Source organism: Pseudorca crassidens, chromosome 1 (genome assembly GCF_039906515.1).
Source record: "Pseudorca crassidens isolate mPseCra1 chromosome 1, mPseCra1.hap1, whole genome shotgun sequence".
In the NCBI taxonomy this organism is placed as follows: domain Eukaryota; kingdom Metazoa; phylum Chordata; class Mammalia; order Artiodactyla; family Delphinidae; genus Pseudorca; species Pseudorca crassidens.
In genome coordinates this window covers 43,233,894-43,254,453 of record NC_090296.1, presented here as the reverse complement: position 1 = coordinate 43,254,453, position 20,560 = coordinate 43,233,894, and the positions used below count along the sequence as shown (strand labels likewise).

General features: G+C 36.0%; 1 protein-coding gene across 8 annotated transcripts in view; it reads left to right on the top strand.

The window, feature by feature from the left end:
* Positions 1–20,560, top strand: part of KIAA0586 (KIAA0586 ortholog) — a 106,331-nt gene that overhangs the window by 47,566 nt on the left and 38,205 nt on the right. For all 8 annotated transcript variants that reach the window (XM_067734609.1, XM_067734611.1, XM_067734610.1 and 5 more), the window contains 7 exons: positions 404–603; positions 4,413–4,572; positions 4,987–5,206; positions 5,791–6,044; positions 7,371–7,447; positions 12,163–12,297; positions 17,112–17,289. In XM_067734609.1, the coding sequence (XP_067590710.1) occupies positions 404–603; positions 4,413–4,572; positions 4,987–5,206; positions 5,791–6,044; positions 7,371–7,447; positions 12,163–12,297; positions 17,112–17,289 (1,224 nt within the window). The remainder of the gene's footprint in view (positions 1–403; positions 604–4,412; positions 4,573–4,986; positions 5,207–5,790; positions 6,045–7,370; positions 7,448–12,162; positions 12,298–17,111; positions 17,290–20,560) is intronic.

The following is a 20,560-nucleotide window of genomic DNA, read 5'->3' as shown; positions in this document are numbered from 1 at the left end:
GGGGGTGGGGCGTGCTGAGCGGCATGCAGGATCTTAGTTCCCTGACCAGGGATTCAACCCGTGCCCCCTGCAGTGGGAGCATGGAATCTTAACCACTGCACCACCAGGGAAGTCCCTGCAAATCCTTTTTATCACTAAATGTTGTAGTGGTAGGGAAGAGGCCATATAAGTAAATTTTCATCTAGATGTTTTCCTCCCCTTTTTAGTTTGTTTAGAGAGGATGTTCATTATGTGAGTTACCATCTTATTCTCTGTCACAATAAGTAGATTTTGTATTTTCATTTTATTCCTCCTCACACCATCTCATACACATATGTTCACATCTCTAAAATTTTAAGAATTAAGGCTTAGAATGCAAGCATGTTTCCTGCACACTTACTCTGAAATTCTTTCCTTTTTTTAGTGGAAGGAACTAGCAGTGGTGCCCTCCAGCTTTTTGTTGATGCCGGTGTTCCTGTGAATTCAGACATTATTAGGCATTTTGTGAATGAAGCTCTTGCTGAAACCATTGCCATCTTGCTGGGTGACAGAGAAGCAAAGAAGCCAGGTCCTGTTGTTACAAGTGTTTCTGGGGATGTTTCAATAAGCAAAACACACTTGCTGGTAAGTGTGACTTTCCTTCATGACTTGGAGCCCTGGGGAATTTTTGATACCTTTGTTAAAGAACAGTAAAATGGACAGATTTTAAATTGGGTCATAAGACCATAGTTTGTGGTGGAGATTGGTTTCTTGTGGCTTTGATTACAATAACAATTCCTCCAGCATTTTATTTTAAAAACTTTAAAATCTATAGAAAGTTGAAAGTATGATACAATGAACATCTGTGTAAGCTTTACCTACATTTACCAGCTGATAACATTTCGACACATTTTCTTTATCTGTCTTTATATGTTGTTTATTATATATGCTTTAAAACTCATTTGAAAGTTGCAGATATCATGACACTTCTAAAAGCATCAGTAGTATCTCCTAAGAACAAGATTCTTTATTACATAACCAAAATACCATTATTATGCTCTCCATATTTAACATGGATCTGTTAATACTATATAATATAGAGTCTATATTTGAATTTCCCCAGTTGTTCCAAGAATATCCTTATAGCTAATTCTTTTAAAATTCAAGATATAGCTAAAAATCACATGTACTGCTTTTGGTTCTTATGTAAAGTGATATTTTTAATCTTTAAAAGAAAGTATATTTCAGACATTTTTGTTATTGTTTGTTTAATCAGCCTTTCTATGTTAAATAGAGTTTCTAATTTATTATAGCAACATGAAATTATACAAAACCACTACCAGTGGAGGGTGGGAGGAGCAATATAGGGGTGGGGCAGTGGAAAGTGCAAACCATTGGCTGTAAGATAGGCTCAAGGATGTACTGTACAACACAGGGAGTAGAGCCAATATTTTGTAATAAATGTAAATGGAATGTAACCTTTAAAAACTGTATGAAAATTTTAAAAAACTAAAAAGAAAAAGAAATTATACAAAACCAGAATGTACTCTGTATTACCAACTGTTTAAAACTTAATGGTCGATTCTGATCCTGTTGATCATAAAAACATCATTTTATATAGGTGAAACATTTAAACTGACTCATCTGAGGTACAAACATAAAGTTACATGTTTGAATTCTATGGAGATTGGTGTAATGTAATTGGTGTAGTGTGATTAGTGTGCCAGAGATTTGGTACGTACTTTTGTTCTGTGCTTTATTTATTAGCTCATTAGTAATGCATGCCAATATCAGAATTGTGGTTATCTCTATGCTAATTAACTTTGGTTTGTCTTCTGCCCATATATTTCGGATATTTTCATAAGGGTGATTTAATGGGAAAATACAGAAAAATCAGTATAAATAAGAAATAAATGTAATTGTTGAGAGCATGGACTCTGGAGTTGGGAAGTTCTGAATATGAACCCTCAGCTCTGTTACTTTAGTCTTGTCTGTATACTAGAGATAAAATACTCAGAGTTTAAATGATGACGGCTTTACCAAAATCTGCTTTCCAAATATTAAGGAGGCCAAGTTCCCCTCCCCCATTGCCATATTGTTCCTTATCTTCAGAATTGCCATGGCTTTTTTTGGCCTTTTCATCTTTGATATATGTTTTAAAATTAATTTTCAAGTTCTGTAAAATATTTTGTTGGGATTTGGGGGGGAATTAATTCAATTTTGATTGGTTTAATTTGAGGAGAATTGACATCTTTATGATACTGTATCTTGTGAGCCATCATAGAAGATTTTGTGGAAGATTCAATAAGATGGTATATAAAAGAGCTTAATCTAGGGCCTGGAACTTGGTAAATACTCAGTAACTCATTGTTTATCATTATTACCCATTACCAAGACTAGTAGGATACCTTTAAATCCTCTCATGATGATGAGTCAGTAGCATTATATTTGAAAACAACTGTCTTAGGCTATAGGTTTATGCAGTCAAGAAGAATAAAACATAGTATATTTCTATCACTTAAAAAACAAAGCTAAGAATATGCTAATAATTAAGCAATGCTATAGAATTTCTGATATGCTTCATGATTTTTAAATTGTGTATCTCTTTGCAACTCATAATACAGAATAAAGGCCAGTCACCCCACTATAAAAATATGTTTTAGAAAGAGAAAAAAAGGACAAATAGAGAAATGGGGAAAAGACATGTCCAGACAGTTCACACACAAAAAGGAAATACAAATGGCCCACATACATACAAAAAGATGGTCAGTCTCACTGATAGTGAGAAAAAAAAATCATTGAATCCATTTTTACTGATCAAATTGGTAACACTCTAAAAGTTTGATTAACACCATGGTTCAGCAAATCTTTGGGAATTGGGAATTCTCATACCTTCTGGTGTTATTGCATTGATAAAATAATATAACCGTGTAGAGGGAAATTTGGTAATATGTATTCAAATTAAGAATGCAATTAGCCCTTTAACCAAGCAGTCTCACTTCTGGGAATTTATTCTATAGAAAATCTATACACATATGAAATGACTTAAGTCTCAAAAAACTAAAAATAGAATTACCATGTGACCCAGCAATCCCACTGCTGGGTATATATCCAAAAAAACCAAAGACACTAATTTGAAAAGATACATGCACCCCAATGTTCACAGCAGCGTTACTTACAATTGCCAGGTTATAGGAGCAACCTAAGTGTCCATCAGCAGATGAATGGATAAAGAAGATGTGGTGTGTACACACACACACACACACACACACACACACACACACACAATGGAACACTACTGAGCCATAAAAAAGAATGAAATTTTGCCATTTGCAGCAACATGGATGGACCTAGAGATTATCTAAGGCAGACAGAGAAAGACTAATATCATACAATAGCATTTATATGTGGATTCTAAAAAAATGATACAAATGAACTTATTTACCAAACAGAAAGACTCACAAACATAGAAAATAAACTTATGGTTACCTAGGAGAGGTAGGGAAGGGATAAATTAGGAGTTTGGGATTAACAAATTAGTAGTTTATACAAGCTACTATATATAAAATAGATAAACAACAAGGACCTACTGTATAGCACAGAGAACTATATTCAATATCTTGTGATAACCTATAGTGGAAAAGAATCTGAAAAAGAATATATATATTCAGTTATATATAACTGAATCACTTTGCTGTACACCTGAAACTAACACAACATTGTAAATCAACTATACTTCAATAAAAAAAATTTTAAAGTAGGAATATAGCCAATATTTTATAATAACTGTAAACCTAGTGTAACCTTTAAAAATTGTATAAAAAATTTTAAAAATAGAGTATTCTGGACATAAAAAAATGACAAGATTATATTTGATAATTCTGAGGAAAGGAACTAAGTAGATAGGACATGGGTAGGAAAGGAGACTTAATTTTCACCATCATCCTTTTGAAGTTTGAATCGTTTGAATTACCTGTTTAACAAATTGATTTTAAAATGTGTGCTTTTTTCTTTCCCAGGACTTTCCATCTCTACATTGTCTTCCTTTTATCCCTCCTACTTTTTCTTATCCTTCCATTGCTTTTTATAAGCTTTGTTCTTTTGTACTGAAAGGGGGTTTCTGATAATCTTGTCAATTAGTTAAAATGCTCTCTTTCTGTTACATGGTCTACCCAGTTTGTGTTTGGGTTTGATCTTCAGCTGTCTGTTTAATCTTCCTCTCTATATTAGATAAGGGGACCTAGTTCAGAGGCAGAGCTGTTTCAGTTGCTGGAGGCTTTCTGTAGTCCGGTCTTGAAAACTAACTAGAAGTTCAAGAGCTAGGATACAGAGGACTCCATTTTTACCCCCCATCCATTTAAATTTTATGTAACTCTGAATGAGATCATTTTATTTTTCAAATTACCCTTATTTGGGGATTGTAAGCACCACTTATCTTGTTTTATTTATTTTAGGCAAGAGTGTGTACCCCAGTGGCTACCCCACAGCCAACTCCTCCTCTCTCACCTTCATCACCTCCTGAGGAGCGTGTGTTGGTAAAAACTCCAGATTCTTCTCCCTGTGTTTCAGATCATGATGTAGCTTTTCCCATGAAAGAAATATTTGCTGAAGAAGGTAGAAACCTTATTTCTATAACTCAGTTTTAATTTTAGCAACTATTAAATAAAATATCATGGTTTGTTTTATAAGAGTCTTTATAGATTAGTATACACATACCTGTTGCTTACTAGGTTCTAGTAAGTCATTTTTTCTTACAAGGAAACTAAGGGGTTGGTTACCACTTTTTAAAGTATATAATCTAGTAGACATTTAGACTATTTTAAGTTCATGGTGATGTTGAAAGTGATGTCTTTTCAAGGTTATTTTTTGTACTTCACTAAATTAATTTGGAGCTTTTCCCAGTAATGGCCATCATTATTATTATTAATTCTTGTTGCCATTATTTGTATGCCAAAATGTTAAACAATATATCTTGCCTTCCTGTGGAATTCTTATTGACTTTTTTTTGCTTTTACAAAAAACCTTTAGGAAATAATATGCCTCCCATCACACTTGTTAATACTCCAACTGTTACCCCTGCAACTACACCTCCTCCCGCAGCAGCTCTTACCCCAACTTTGTCAGAGACTTCTATTGATAAATTGAAGATGTCAAGCCCAGAGCTTCCCAAGCCATGGAGTAATGGAGACCTGCCACTGGAAGAAGAGAATCCCAACTCTCTTCAAAAAGAACTTCACCCGAGAGCTATGTAAATGACAGTATATTCATTTTTAGTAACTATACATTTCATCTTATGTTGACTTAGGTGACCCATTGAAAACATCAGAAATGATAAACGAAGGTTGATAAACCACAAGCTAATCTATACTTTAGTAGGAAGAAGTTTCATAAATTTTATGTTTTTAAAATTTTTACCAGATTTATTTATACTTTCAGTTCTCTTCTTTTAAAACAAAATTTTGGGGGAAACAGATTAAAATAAAGATAACTATAATATTGTTAATAAAATAGAAGAAGATTTTTCCCCAGTGTGAATCTTCGTTTACTATGATCAGTTGACTTTTATATTACCATATATCCCTATGTAGATTTATTTTAGAGATGGTAGAACTTTCAAGATGGTCTGTGATTAAAGCATGAAGATGATTTTGGAAAAATAAATCTTGTTGGTTAATTATAGTAGTGCAGATTATAGAAATATGTAGATATATCTATATATTGATATAGAAATGTCTAAAGGAGACATAGTACTTTTGAATCTATTTTTTATATAAAAATTAATATAGGCCTTCACCGATGTAATACATTCAAACTATGTCTCTTTCTTCTTAGTGTAATGTCTGTGGCCAAGGATGAAGAACCTGAGAGCATGGACTTCCCTGCTCAGCCTGCACCTCCAGAGCCAGTTCCCCTTATGCCGCTTCCTGCTGGCACCAAGGCCCCTTCCCCCATACAGATGTCAAGTTCAGATTCATCAACAGTGGAGAGTACCTTGAGCGTTACTGCCACTGAAACTGAAACCTTAGATAGACCCATCTCTGAAGGAGAGATTTTATTTAATTGTGGTCAAAAAGTGGCTCGTAAGAGTAAGTTAATTTTGCATCAGTTGATTTCACTGGTTAGCTTATGATAATTCCTAAGTAATGCTTTTCTGTTTAAAGTGTTTTTACTTAATTTTCAAGATGTAACAGGGTATAGTAGAAAGAACATGGACTCCGCAAGTTAACTTTTCTATACCTTAACCTCAGAATGTAAAATCTCCCTCATAAATCCCACCCTCCAGAAATAATATCACTGTTGAAAGTTTGGGGTATACCCTTCCAATCTTTATTTTCTATGCATATATAGACACCTAAATACATTTGTATGTATATATATTTTTACCTTTTAAGTAGGGTCATATTATACATATTATTCTGAAATCTGAATTCTTTAACCTTAAATATGTTATAGACATTTTTCTATATTAATACATATAGCCCTGCCTCTTTTTTGTAGTGGCTGGGTAGTCTGCTAAAACAGTGCCATAGTGGTGGGCATTTAGCTTGTTTTCAGTATTTTCATACTATACATAACTCTCCACTGACCATCCTTGCACATATATTTATTTATCTTTGTGAACTTCCATAACTGATAACTTCCTTAGAATACATGCCTAGAAGTGGAATTGCTGAGTCAGAGTATGCACCTTTAAAATAGCAATACATAGGGAATTCCCTGGCGGTCCAGTGGTTAGGGCTCCATGCACTCACTGCCAGGGGCCTGGGTTCAGTCCCTGTTTGGGGAACTAAAAAATCCCACAAGCCACACAGCGTGGCCAAAAAAATAAAATTAAATAGCAATACATTGCCAACATGCTCTCCAGAACGGTGAATCGGTTTTTAATTTTAATCAGTTATTAATTATATCAGTAGTATATAGGAGTGCCTCTTTTTAATTTCATGGTTACAGTTGATGTTTAATAGCTCTTTTTAATTTCTGACAAGCTGGTAAGTGAAACAAAAATCTCATCTTTGTTATAAAATGTGCTTTTCTTTTTTTGTGGTACGTGGTCCTCTCACTGTTGTGGCCTCTCCCGTTGCGGAGCACAGGCTCCGGACTCGCAGGCTCAGAGACCATGGCTCACGGACCCAGCCGCTCTGCAGCATGTGGGATCCTCCCGGACCGGGACACAAACCCGCGTCCCCTGCATCGGCAGGCGGACTCCCAACAACTGCGCCGCCAGGGAAGCCCCTAAAATGTGCTTTTCAAAGAGCTAGTGAGATTGAATAGCTTGTGAACTATGATTTATGAACTTTGCCAGTATTTTTATTGTGTAAGTTTTAAGTGTAATATTCTATGGCTTTATGGTGAGATTATTTACTATATTTATGTTTCTTCTTTTTTCCAAATTTTTGCATTTTAATTTCTAGTTTTAGGAGGTGAAGGACTGTATCTGACAAACCTAAATGATAGCTTATCCAGTACTCTGCATGATGCCCTCGAAATGGTAAGAAGTGATTGACTCCACATTGAATTCTGAGATGAAGAATATCTTGATGAACTTGTTGCTACTGATCAGGGTTTTTTCTCAAATATTTGAGTTATAGTCATAAAATTTAATAAAATATCCATGAAGGAATTTAAGGTTTCTTACACATGTCATTATCATATTTACACATTTCATTATCATAATCGTGAGAATGAATAGAAAATTGTTGTTAACCCCTGTGGCTCCAGTAGTTGAAAAACACAGTTAATGTAATTAGGTAATGAAAATCTAAGTCAACGCACATTGTCACCTGGATATGTTGCCTTTACAGTGTTTCAGGCAGGACCTTAGCTGTGGAAACCAACTCTCTTATAATACGTTTGTAATTTTTCCCTAATCGTGATTATAATTCTTTATGCTAAAAAATAATTGAATTTAGTGGCTTTAAAAAAAAAATACTGGGAATTCCCTGGTGGTCCAGTGGGTAAGACTCCGTGGTCCCAATACAGGGGGCCCGGGTTTGATCCCTGGGGAGCTGTGGGGTCAGGGAACTAGATCCCACATGCAAGCTGCAACTAAGAGTCCGCATACCGCAACTAAGAAGTCCACATGCCGCAACTAAGAAGTCCACCTGCCGCAACTAAGACCTGGCGCAGCCAAAATAAATAAATAAGTAAAGATTTTAAAAAATAATTTAAAAAATACTGAAATAGGACCCAAGGGTACTAACTCTCCTAGTTATTATCTAGCTTTATGGAAGGAAAATTCGCATTTAAAAATATATATCTTAACATATATAATATATCAACATGTATAATATATATAAAAATACCATACAGAAATGATAATAGGGATTTTCTTTTGAAAATTATTAAGGAATAGAAATCTTTACTTTTTGTGTTTTCAAACAACCTAAGCAAGTAAGGGTAGTTGTGCTCAACTTTCATCTACATTCATCCATAGCCTTTGCTAAGCATTGCTATTATTGTTGCTCTTTAAAAAAAAAACGTATTTGATAATTTTTGACATATGTATATATCTGTAAAGCCATTACCACAGTTAATGTAATGAACATATTCATCATCCATCACTCCCAAATCTCTCCTCAGGCCCTTTTGTAATCCCTCCTTCTCATCTCTCATCATTCCTCTCATTGTCTATACCTCTTCCAGTAACCACTGACCTACTTTCTGTAACTATAGATTAGTTTGCATCTCTAGATGTATATAAATGGAATCACGTGGCATGTATTCTTTTCTTTTTGTCTGATTGTTTTAACTCAGCATAATTATTTTGAGATTTATCTGTGTTATACTTTGTATCATAGTTCATTCCTTATTATTGCTGAGCAGTGCTCTATTGTATGGATGTGCCACAGTTTGCCTATTCACCTGTTGATGGACGTTTGGGTTCATTTCCAGTTGGGGGCTATTACACATAAAGCTGCTATGAAGACTTGTGTACAAGTCTTTGTATTGACATATGCCTTCATTTCTCTCTGGCAAATATCTAGGGGTGGAATGGATAGATAATATGGTAATTATATCTTAATCTTTGAGAAAAGCTGTTTAGGACTTCCCTGGTGGCTCAGTCGTTAAGAATCCGCCCGCCAATGCAGGGGACACGGGTTTGAGCCCTGGTCCGGGAAGATCCCACATGCCGCGGAGCAACTAAGCCCGCATGCTACAGTTACTGAGCCTGTGCTCTAGAGCCTGCGAGCCACAACTACTGAAGCCCGCGTGCCTAGAGCCCGTGCTCCGCAACAAGAGAAGCCACCGCAACAAGAAGCCCACACACCACAACGAAGAGTAGCCCCCCCTCACTGCAACTAGAGAAAGCCTGTGCTCAGCAATGAAGACCCAATGCAGCCAAAAATAAATAAATTAAATAAAAAAAAGAAAAGCTGTTTAATTTCATCTGCCAAAATTTTGCATAGACATTTTCCTTCTATGTTTTATATTACTATAAATATTTTGGAGCTTTGCTCAGGACATGGTTAAGTACTTAGAGACAGTTTTACCCTTTTGAGTCTTGCTTTTAAGATTTGTTAGGCAGTACCAGAACAGTACTCAATCTAGGGCTATTTATCCCCCGCTATGGAGAGAAGACACTTCTATGTACTCCACCCAGTGCCTCATTAATGAGGTTTTCCAGCCTGGCTAGTGGGAACAACCATTATCCAAGCCCTGTGTGAGCATCAGGCAGTGTTATATCCAGTCCCTTCTCAGGTGCTCATTCCTCCAGCCTCATGTAGTTATCTCCAAAGCATCTGCTGAGCAGTACTTAGCTTAATACTCAAAGGGGATCTTCTGCAGATTTCCAGAGTTTTCTCCCTCTGCAGCTTTCACTTTTCTAGCTGTCCGTCTTATGAACTCTAGCTGTCTTGGCCTCCCTGGAGTTACATCTCCATCTTCTTAGCTTAGGCTCCTGTGCCACAGCCTGGGAACTCCCAGATGGTAAGCTGGAGCAGTCATAGGGTTCTTCTGACTTGTTTTTCATTTCTCAGGGATCACTGTCTTTTGTTACCTGATGTTCCATGTCTTGAAATGCAGTTTTTCACGTACTTTGTCCATTTTTTAGTTGTTTCAAGGGGGTGGGTGTATCTGGTTCTTATTACTCCACCTTGACTGGAAGTTTTAGAAGTCTAGTTGCATTTTTATCTTTCCATTTGTATCATTATATAGGATCATGATGAAAAAAGAAAGAGATTGGTGTACTTTTGAAACATCATGCCCTTCTATCCCCTTACAATCATAATGCTAGAAATTTCTTATTTTTTCTTTCTTTTTGGCCGTGCCACGCAGCTTGCGGGATCTCAGTTCCATGACCAGGGATTGAACCTGGGCCACAGCAATGAAAGCCCAGAATCCTAACCACTAGGCCACCAGGGAATTCCCTAGAAATTTCTTTAAAGCAGCCTATTCAAGTGATGTAAACTAGGATTGTATATTAAATTCACCAGTGGAGCTTTTAGAAATATGCATCCTGCCCCCACCCTCTGATATGTTGATTTGGTAGGTCATGAGTGTTATATGGTATGCATGCATGTGTGTGGGCGGTTAGAAGCCTAAACCTGTATATTTTTAAAAAGCATCCCAAAAGATGATGCTCATTCTTTGTTAAAAATAGTAACTACTCATTTTACTTTGCATTGAATGAGGTTAAATCACTTGTTTGTGTCACATAGCTGTATAGTGATAGATCCACAACTCTTTTTATATGGATACATGATAATTTGCCTTTCATCTTAAGCTATCAACTTAAGCTAAAAACTGTAAATTTTGAGTTCTAATAGGAGCTATATGAATCCTAAAGCTTGAGTTGCAAGCAGCTGGGTGTGTGTGTCCGGTGTTTGTCAAGTCCAACAAACAAAAAGCAAAAGATGCCATGTAGCATCTTTACACTATTAAAGACACAACAGGGTAAAGATGCCAAATCTGGAGATTCATATATTCAAGTAATGTGTTAAAACAATTTGCTTTACTATATGTAGGAGTATGAAATAATTAATGAAGGAGAGTTTTGATAAGATTTTAATAGCAGTTACTTTTTAAACAGTAATTATTTATTACAAGTAATTGAGTCTGTTCTGAAGAGAGTGGAAATCACTTTTATAAAATAATATGGGGGGGAAGCATAAAGGAGAAGTCTTTATTTTCAGAGGAGCATTACACTAACATTTGGCTTACTTAATATGTCATTAGGGCATTTTTATCCATTCTTAGAACTTTATCATGGTGCCAAAGCACATTTAAGTTTGTTTAAATAGCTGAACTGAACCAGGACTAAATTATAACATCTTTCTTTTTTTACATTTGAAACTAAACTTTAATTTTGATATTTTTACTAAGCCTAAATCAGATATGCTACAAATTCATGATAAAATCACATGCAGAAGTACAATCTTGAAAAAGACTAACTTTGCAGTTATGTACCAGTAGGTATTTATCTGTGTCCACCTGGGGGATAAAGACTTGTACTCCAGAGTTAAACTTAATTTCATTAAATGTAAGATACTTAAGTAAAAAAAAATACTATTAATGGAGTTTAAAATCATGCTAATCCTTGTATTTACAAGGGAATCCAGTTTTCTGACTGTGGCCCACACTGTCCTTCATTTTCGGGACTGGTCTATTTTGAGGCACCAAGAAGTCTAAGCTGGGTCTTCCAACTAGGGCTTTCAGTACCTGCTCCCTAGCGAGTACTGGCTGTCAGCGCAAAGGCAAATGGACAATCAAAGGTCTATAGGTGCCTCAGCGTATTTCTGCAGTTTTTCATTTCTGCCTGTGGTCCAGGTTGCACCACTGCTACAGTGCTTTGCCCCCATTGCCACGCTGGGGGCGCAGCTTTGTGTGCTGCATCAACATGAAGCAGGGAAACCGTGTGAGCCAAAAACTTGATGACACTGTATAAAACGTTTATGAATCATTGTAACTCAATCACATGGGACAAAGGGTCCAACTTTCATATGATTTTATAGTAAATCCCTAGTTTAAATGTAACCCAATTATTTTATACTGTTATTTACATTTGAGGCAAAAATAAAGGGTTTTTAGTATAGTCGAATGGAAGTGAGATCTAAATGATAATAAAGAGTCCATCTTCTTTCTGTAAAGTGCTAATATGACCATGTTCATGATGACTGTTAAGTTTTATTAATCATAAATTATGAAAAATGTAATTGATGCATTAATTTTTGTTGTTTTATTGTATTGTCTTTATATTTTACTTAGGAAGATGATCCTCCCAGCGAAGGACAAGTGATTAGGATGCCCCATAAAGAAATTCATGCTGATGCAATTCTTTCTCTTCTTGCTAAACAAAACCAGGAATCGTTAGTTTCACAGCAAATGGTCTATCATTCAGAGGTATTTTTTAACCTTAATTTTTTTTTTCTGTTAGATCTAAATACAGGAAAAAGATAACAAAAATATTCCTACTTTTAGTTAAAGCACTCTAATACTTCAGCTTACTCAGGGATCAGCCTTGCAGTAACTTTAACCTAGAACCGTAGTTATGACTTTTACAGCTGAAAGGAATTTAGGCCATCTGTTCCAACTCTCTTATTCTACAGATGAAAAAAGCTGAAGCCCTTTCAAATGATTTGTGAGGATCGTTCATTCATTCTTTCTTTCTTTCTGCAACCATTTACTGAGTATCTACTATATGCCAGACACAACCTCTGAAAAGGTACAAAGATGAATGAGGCAGGGTCCCTACCTTTAAGCAGCTTACAGTCCTGTAGGGAGAAAAGAGCTTAAACGATTACTCTGCCATGCAGTAACTGATCAAATAGCTGGAGAAGTAGATTGAACAATATGATCGCAAAGAACCTTGTAGGCCATGGTAAGGCTTGGACACTATGGAGCCCCTTAAGATATTTTTGGGCAAGGGAGTCACAGGCTAAGATATTTAGGAAGACATATGGAGCCGTGGACAAGTGAGGGAAAGATAGAGGTTTGTCAGAACACCACTGGAGTAGTCCAGAATGAGAACATGAACAAAGGCAGTTAAGTAGAAATAGAAAGGAGAGAGATTTAAATATGAGTACTGATAGGCAGTAATTGGTCACTGGTTAAGGGAAGTTGTGGTTGTGTAGCTGTTGGCTTAGAAAAGCAGAGAGAAGAGTGCCAAGTATTGTGGGGAAGGCAATGAATTTGATTTGAAACATTAAGTTTAAGGTGCTTAAGGAAATTCCAGGTGGAAATGTACAGTGTTGTTGCTCAGGCTGGTTAATGATAGAGGTGGGACTAGGATTCTTGATTCTATTTAGTATTCTTTCTATTGTATTTGGTTGTCTTTGCTTGAACAGGTGTGAAACTGGCTTTAGATGAGCTGAAGATCTGAAGACTATACAGAATCCAAGGAGATGGCTGGCTTTATTTTCTATTAATTTTTATCTTAAAAATTTTAATTCTTAGGAAAGGTAGAAGAAAAAAGATATGGAACTTAGTAATGGAAAAAATGGAAATTTACTTACTCCTTCTTATTGAAAAATGACTAAATTTTCTGCAACTTTACTTAGCTTGACCAAAAATTGATTTCACTGGAAAGATACTAGTTGTGATTGCTGTTGCTAAACTCAAGAAAGTACTCTCATAGCTGTAGAAACCATGCTGCTTAGTATAGAAACCAGTAGGCTGAGAGAGAAAGAGGAGAGAGAAAATGAGACAAACAAATGGCACAAAAACTAGTAGAAATGTCAGTGTAGTTTAGAAGTTCCACTAACTAATCCCGCTTTCCTTCATTTTGGAAATCAGTCATATTGGTTCATTTATTAATTCGATGCTCAGACTTTTCCATCTTTTTAATGCTGGGAAATTTCTCTCACTACTTTTTCAATTTTTTTCTTCCTCTCATTTTTTCCCCCTTTGGCTAGAACTATTATTTCCAGATATTAAAACTTCTGCTTCTGTTTGTTTTATCTCTTAGACTTTCTATGTCTTCATTCTTTCCTACTCTCTTCTGGGAGAGTTCTTCAATCTGATCTGCCAACCACTAAGTTGTTCTTTAGCCTACTATTTATCTGATTTATTATATTTTTCATATCTGATAGTCTTACTTGGTTCTTTTTTTTTAATGATTTTTTGTTTCACATTGTTAATATCTTTCTTTATTCCTTGTGTGTATGTATGTATGATTAATGTTTTTCACTTTTTTTTTTAAACACTAATTGATTCTTCGAGTATCTGTTTCTTTTTTTCTTTTTTCTTTTTTTAACATCTTTACTGGAGTATAATTACTTTACAATGATGTGTTAGTTTCTGCTTTATAAGAGTATCTGTTTCTTTTGGTATATGAACTCATGTTCCAGGGCCGGGGTGGGTGGGGTGGTGGCGGTGGGAATAAGCTATTCTGTGAGAAATCGTATTGCGTAAGGACGAAAATCAGGCCATAGTCTGTTCCTGTGAATATAAGAAGAGAGGAGGAGATGAGCCCCAGGGATGGGCGTCTCAGGCAGCACAGAACCACTGTTGATCGTGGCCACTGCTGTTTGCTGGTACTCTACCGTTTAGTGTTTCTGATGGTTGTTGTGTCTTTAAAACCCTTAGGAAGAAGTTTCTTTGGGAAGTTTTGTATTCCTGTCCTGGGGTGAAGAAGGGAGAGAGTGAAGGAATGAATGGTCATGGGTTCCTGGTCAGATGTCACCTATAACTTTTTACCCCGGCTGGGCCTTCATGCTCCCTGATGTTACTCTGGGGTACTAGTATCTGCAGCCCAGATTGTTGCCAAGATCTTTATGGTTAAGGGACAAGCAGTGATGATCTCACGTTAATGAAGGAAAAAGGGAATGACAGCAGCACTTTGTACCAATCTTTCTTCTCACTAAACCTCCTCTAGCGACCCTCCTCCTCAGGATACAGCCCCTTTCTCCCCACACACACCAAGTCAAGCTAGTCGTCAGTCTTTCTTAGTGGTTTTTCACAACTTTTACCTAGTTCTCAGAATCCTGGTTTCTTCCCACATATGTAGTTACTACAACATTGTTTTGGGGACAGGGAGCTGGCAGCCTTTGTTAGTGTGCCATCTTGGCTAGACCAGAAACCCAGAAGTTGGAAGTTTATCCTTTCCAGATCTTTTTCTAAGCATCTAAGCATTTGCATATGTGTGGTTGTGTATGTTTGTGTGTGGTCATGTGTGGATAATTTTGAGGTATGTGTATGTGTTTTTCTGCCATCTGATTCTTAAAATTTAACTATAAATCCTAAAGATCCACCATATCCTTTTTATCTACCATGTAGTATACCCTAGTTTAATTATTCCACTGTTGAAGGATTTTTAGATTGGTTCCAATTTTTTTTCTCTCCAAACTGTAATAAGAATAAAACCCTTTTTACATTATGAGGAATTGCTTTTCTATAGAAGATGAGGGGTGGAATTACTCAAAAGGCACGAGCATTTATAATTTAAACAGACACTAATAAATTGCTTTTCAACTATATGAGATTCCTTTCCAACACCACATATGATATATATATATATTTTTTTTTGCGGTACGCAGGCCTTTCACTGTTGTGGCCTCTCCCGTTGCGGAGCACAGGCTCCGGACGCACAGGCTCAGCGGCCATGGCTCATGGGCCCAGCTGCTCCGCGGCATGTGGGATCTTCCCGGACCGGGGCACGAACCCGTGTCCCCTGCATTGGCTGGTGGACTCTCAACCACTGCGCCACCAGGGAAGCCCACATATGATATTTTTAATTTTAAATTTTTGCCAGTCTGATTAACAGCGACATTTAGTGTGTTATCCTACATTTACAGAACTATCAAACATTTGTTTTGTTTGTAATAAGAACTGGTAGTAATGATACATTTGTAAGTTAAAATATTGCTTTGGTAAGAAAATAGTAACCATTCTTTGTGCTTAAACAACTCTTTGCCCAGAGGGAGCATCAGGTCAGTGAGAGTAGTCTGATGACAAAACTGCAATTTGTACATTTATGTGGATGGGCCAGGTGTACTACTAGAGATCATAGGTAGCCTAACTTAGAATTGACATGAGTCTGAGCTTTGAGTATAATATTAAAATGATAACTGCTTATGAGTACGAGAGCATTTTGTGAATAGGGAAGCTAAATCTTCAGTAGGGTCATAGAGTATTAAGGTGTTAAGTAGTTCAGCAGTTACAAGTACCTTAAAAAAATTGGTTCACAACAGAGAAGGTACTATATATTGCACAACATTTATATGGTAGTGGCAGAGTAAAATAGGCACTGTGAAATATTTTTAATTAATTTCTAGGGAAAATGTATCTGCTGTCATTCTAAACTTTGCCCAAGAATCTCCAAGGGTTTTATATTAATTGCAAAACAATCTTTTTCTTTTTAAAGAGTGTTGAGTAACTTTTCTTAAAGAAAAGTCAGATTACAGGATAAGGGGAGCTACAAATCTGTAGAGGATAATTAGGGCAAATTGTAGAAAATCTTGAATGATGAGCTAAACAGTTAGATTTTAGTTTGTAATCAACAGAGTCATCAAAGATGTTTCAGCAGTGATTTCTTCATATATTCTAGGAAAAAAAACTCTACTTGGTTGAAATTAAACTCCTTTTAATAAAAAACATGAGAACTCTCATATACTGGAATTTTTATTCAGTTCTTGATTAGTAAACTCATTTATTAGAATATCTCCAAGTCACAAGATGCGCTAGTGATTAGGGCATATTATTTTTAATACCCAAAGAAAATAGAATTCATCATTTTTTTAGTTTTTATTTATTTTGTATATTTGATAAACATATTCATACTTTTTGTACATTTTCATCAGTTGTTTTATTATAAAGTTCACACTAGCAACTTTAGCCAATTTTCATTCATAAAGAACAAGAGGTGAATTTTCTATTCTTCTAATTAAGCTGTATGAACAATGTATAATGTGTGACAGCATTTAGTGTTTTAAATAATAACATTTTTCCGGTGTGTTTTATTGTTGTCTAATTTGGAGCTTGAAGAAAACAGATAATGGGTATTTAACTTCATAAGAAATAAGATATGGAGAACAAAGCCTGCACTTAGATATCTTATTAAACTAACTTTCCTGTAGCGTGTATGTGGCATAATAAGGACTTCCTAAAATAGCTTTCAAGCAGTCATGTGGTCTGCATCATGATACATTTGACAACTATTTCTTGTTTTGACTTGATTTTAATGTAATGTTTGTAACAATGGTTTCTACTTTTTACAGGACTTGGAAAACAGTGTAGGTGAACTTAGTGAAGGACAAAGGCCCAGGCTGACAGCAGCAGCAGAGAACATCTTAATGGGACATTCCACCTATATGCAGCAGCCTGTAACTAACGCAGAGTCTTCAGATCAAAGATGTGCTCCTAAGCCATTATCTCAGCAGTGTGACACAGTTACAGGTATACACCAAAATATTGCTTCTTGATGTATTGTCTGTTAGAATATTCACTTCGAATCCCATCATACTTTTTTGGTTACTGTTTCCATGTTGAATGCTGTATTTTGTATTATAATCTACAGTAGTGTTCCTGATCTGAATTAAGAAAAGCATAACTATTTTCAGGTAGGGGCTTACAAAATTTCCTTATTAAAAGGGGTATTCGTAATTGAAAAGTTTGATAATGACTTTTTCTATGGTATTTATAGCAGTATTTCCCCAAAGTGTTGGTACGTGAATCACTGGATGGGGCATGAGATAATTTTGGTAATATGCATGTGTCCACCTAAAACTTTTTAATAGTGATGTATTTATTTTAATATATACTGGAAAAATATAACCAGCACATCAAAACTGTGACATAACAGATCTTGTGTAGGACAGTGTTAAATTAGGTAGTACTGTAGAAGTTCAGTCTTCTGACTCAGTGCTCAGTGTACTCAGGACTGTTTTGGAATTTTATTAACTAAAACTTTCTGCTGTAACACTTTGGGAATAAGAGTAGAATAGAGAATACCAATTTCTAGCATATGTAGTTGATTTTCATTATCTATAGTACTTATGTCCTATAGAGTCACCAGAAACATTGAATTAGCAAATACTGAGCCACTGCTTCTAGGGGAAATACAAGGTTAGGTTCCTGTGAGCCTCTGATTATCACATTTTTGACAGTTGATCAGTACATAGCTTTGTTTTATGTGTGTTTCTATTTAAGGACACTTATTTAATATATATTGTTGATTCATTAACATTGAATCTCACGGCCAACAGCACTTAACTCATTCCTGAATGAAACTTATCTAACACATATATTTTTTCTGTAAGGCCCATCGCAGCCTTCTTGCACTTAGGTACACTAGAGAGCACTTCTGCACTATGTTTGGGGGCAATTTTAAACACCCACAAAATCACCAACAAAGCATTCAAAAATGTGAAAAATGTGTCACTAAATAGCGAAAAAGAACACTTGTTCACAGTGTAAGAGCTGATAAGAAAGCAGAGCAGCACCGTGTTCAACCTCATCTGCTGAAGTGTGTGTAGGGTGATTCAGGTTTCTGCTGCTCTACACATGTCCACAAATGACTGCGAACATGCTGTGAGTATTGATTTCAGGGTTACAAATAAATTTTATCAGATAGGTGAATTTGCAGAAATGGAATCTTCAAATTAATGAGGATCAGCTATATTCTCATTTATTGATTTTCTCATGCCCATTGCTGCATTCTCTTAAATGAAAAGAACTTCTGGAGGTATGCAGATTTGCCAGAAGTTGGAAGAGGAGATGCTGGAAGTTAGAAAAACATTGGCACAAAGTATGAGCGAATACCTTATCATTCATATCTGAGAGACATTCAAGACTGAATTTTCTATGGGAATGAATGTAAATTAATATTTGAATTATTTATTTTATGCACATAGTAAGAGTATTAATTTTTTTACATTTTTAAAAATTAATATTCAAAGTGGCATTAAAATATGACTTCTATATTTGTATCCAGCTAACAGTGCAGAGTGCAATTAAATAGAATTGACACTAGATGGCTCTCACAGATCACTTGAGAGCTGCTTGGTACTTGGCGAACAAAGGTACTTGTTAAATTGTTACAGAAAATAAAAATAAATAATAAATGTTATAGAATAAAATCCATGAGGATATATCCTGTTTAGCCCCTCCTTATACCCTGGTATCGCCTAGCAGATTACTTATAGTACAGTTCATTTTTAATTGTAGGCACGCTATAGATATTTATTTAATTTAATTGGAAAAAATAATAAGTAACGTGGCATAAGATTGAGCATATAGATGGGTCAGTATGACAGAGTGGCTAAGAGTTTGAGCTTTTGGAGTTTCAGAAATCAGTTTGAATTCCAGCTCTGTATTTTTGGGCAAGTAACAATCTTTCTGAGCCCAAGTTTCTTCATCTATCAAGTGGGGATAATATTAATGTATTAGTTACCTATTGCTGTGTAACAAATTACCCCAAAATTTAGCAGATGAAGACAGCAAACATTTATTATCTCACACATTTCTGAAAGTTATGAATCTGGGAGTAGCTTAGCTGCATGGTTCTCAGGATCTCTCATGAAGGTGTAGTCAAGCTGTTGGCTAGAGCTGCAGTCATATGAGGGCTTCAGCTAGGGTTGGAGGATCTATTTTCCAAGCTCACTCACATGGCTGCTGGCAAGATGCCTCAGTTCCTCATTACTGGAACCTTTCTATAGAGCTGTCATGACATGGCAGCTGGCTTTTCCCAGAGTGGATGATCTGAGAGAACGTGAACAACCAAGATGGAAACCACGATGTCTTTTATAACCTAGTCTCAGAAGTGACATGCCATTACTTCTGCCACATTCTGTTGATAACACAGACCAATCCTGGAATAATATTGTAGGGGACTACAGAAAGGTGTGAATACCAGGACCCAGATGTTAGGGGACCATCGTGGAGGCTGCTTATTGCAAACAATATCTACCTCCTAAGGTTATTGGGGGTGGGTAGTAGGTGACAATGCACATAAAGTAGTTAGCACTGTGCTTGGCACATGGTAACTGTTACTATCTTTAATAATGCTTGGAGAATGTAAAAATATCAATACCTTCTCAAATGTATTTAATGGAACCAGAAACTATCCACAGTTGCTTAAAAGGAAGGTGCCTATAGAGAGCTAGTTTGTTCCTCTTGCTTTAAGTATTTTGTTACATTATGTTTACTGTAGAAGAATGAGTCCCAGTGTATCACTATTTCTGCTGCTGGCTAATCTCATGCCTTTCATGTTGATTTTTAGTAACTTTGTTTACAGAGGCTCAGCTATTCTTACCTTGCCTGTCCCCACCCCTGCTCATTTTCAGAAAGCATCCTATTTGCAACCTATAGTCCCCTATCACTGTTTCTAATTCTGAGGCTTTCACATTGGGTTGAGTAACAAAAAGATGCTAAATAAGGTTTGAAGAATTGTCTCGAGAACCCTAAAGTGTAAACTGGTATTTCGAACAAACTGTGAGGACTCTGGGACTTACTACCAATTATAGCTCTTCATTTACTCAGAAAACTTGTATTGAGTACCTACTGTGTACTCGGTACCAATATATTAACACAATATTAGGGTCTTGAGATGCAGAGGTAATAGACATCTGCTCTCGAAGTTTACAAACTCGTGTAGAAGAATATGAGACAGGAATTTTAATACTGTGTGATTAATGCACAACACAGACTGCTTTGGGAGCACAGAGGA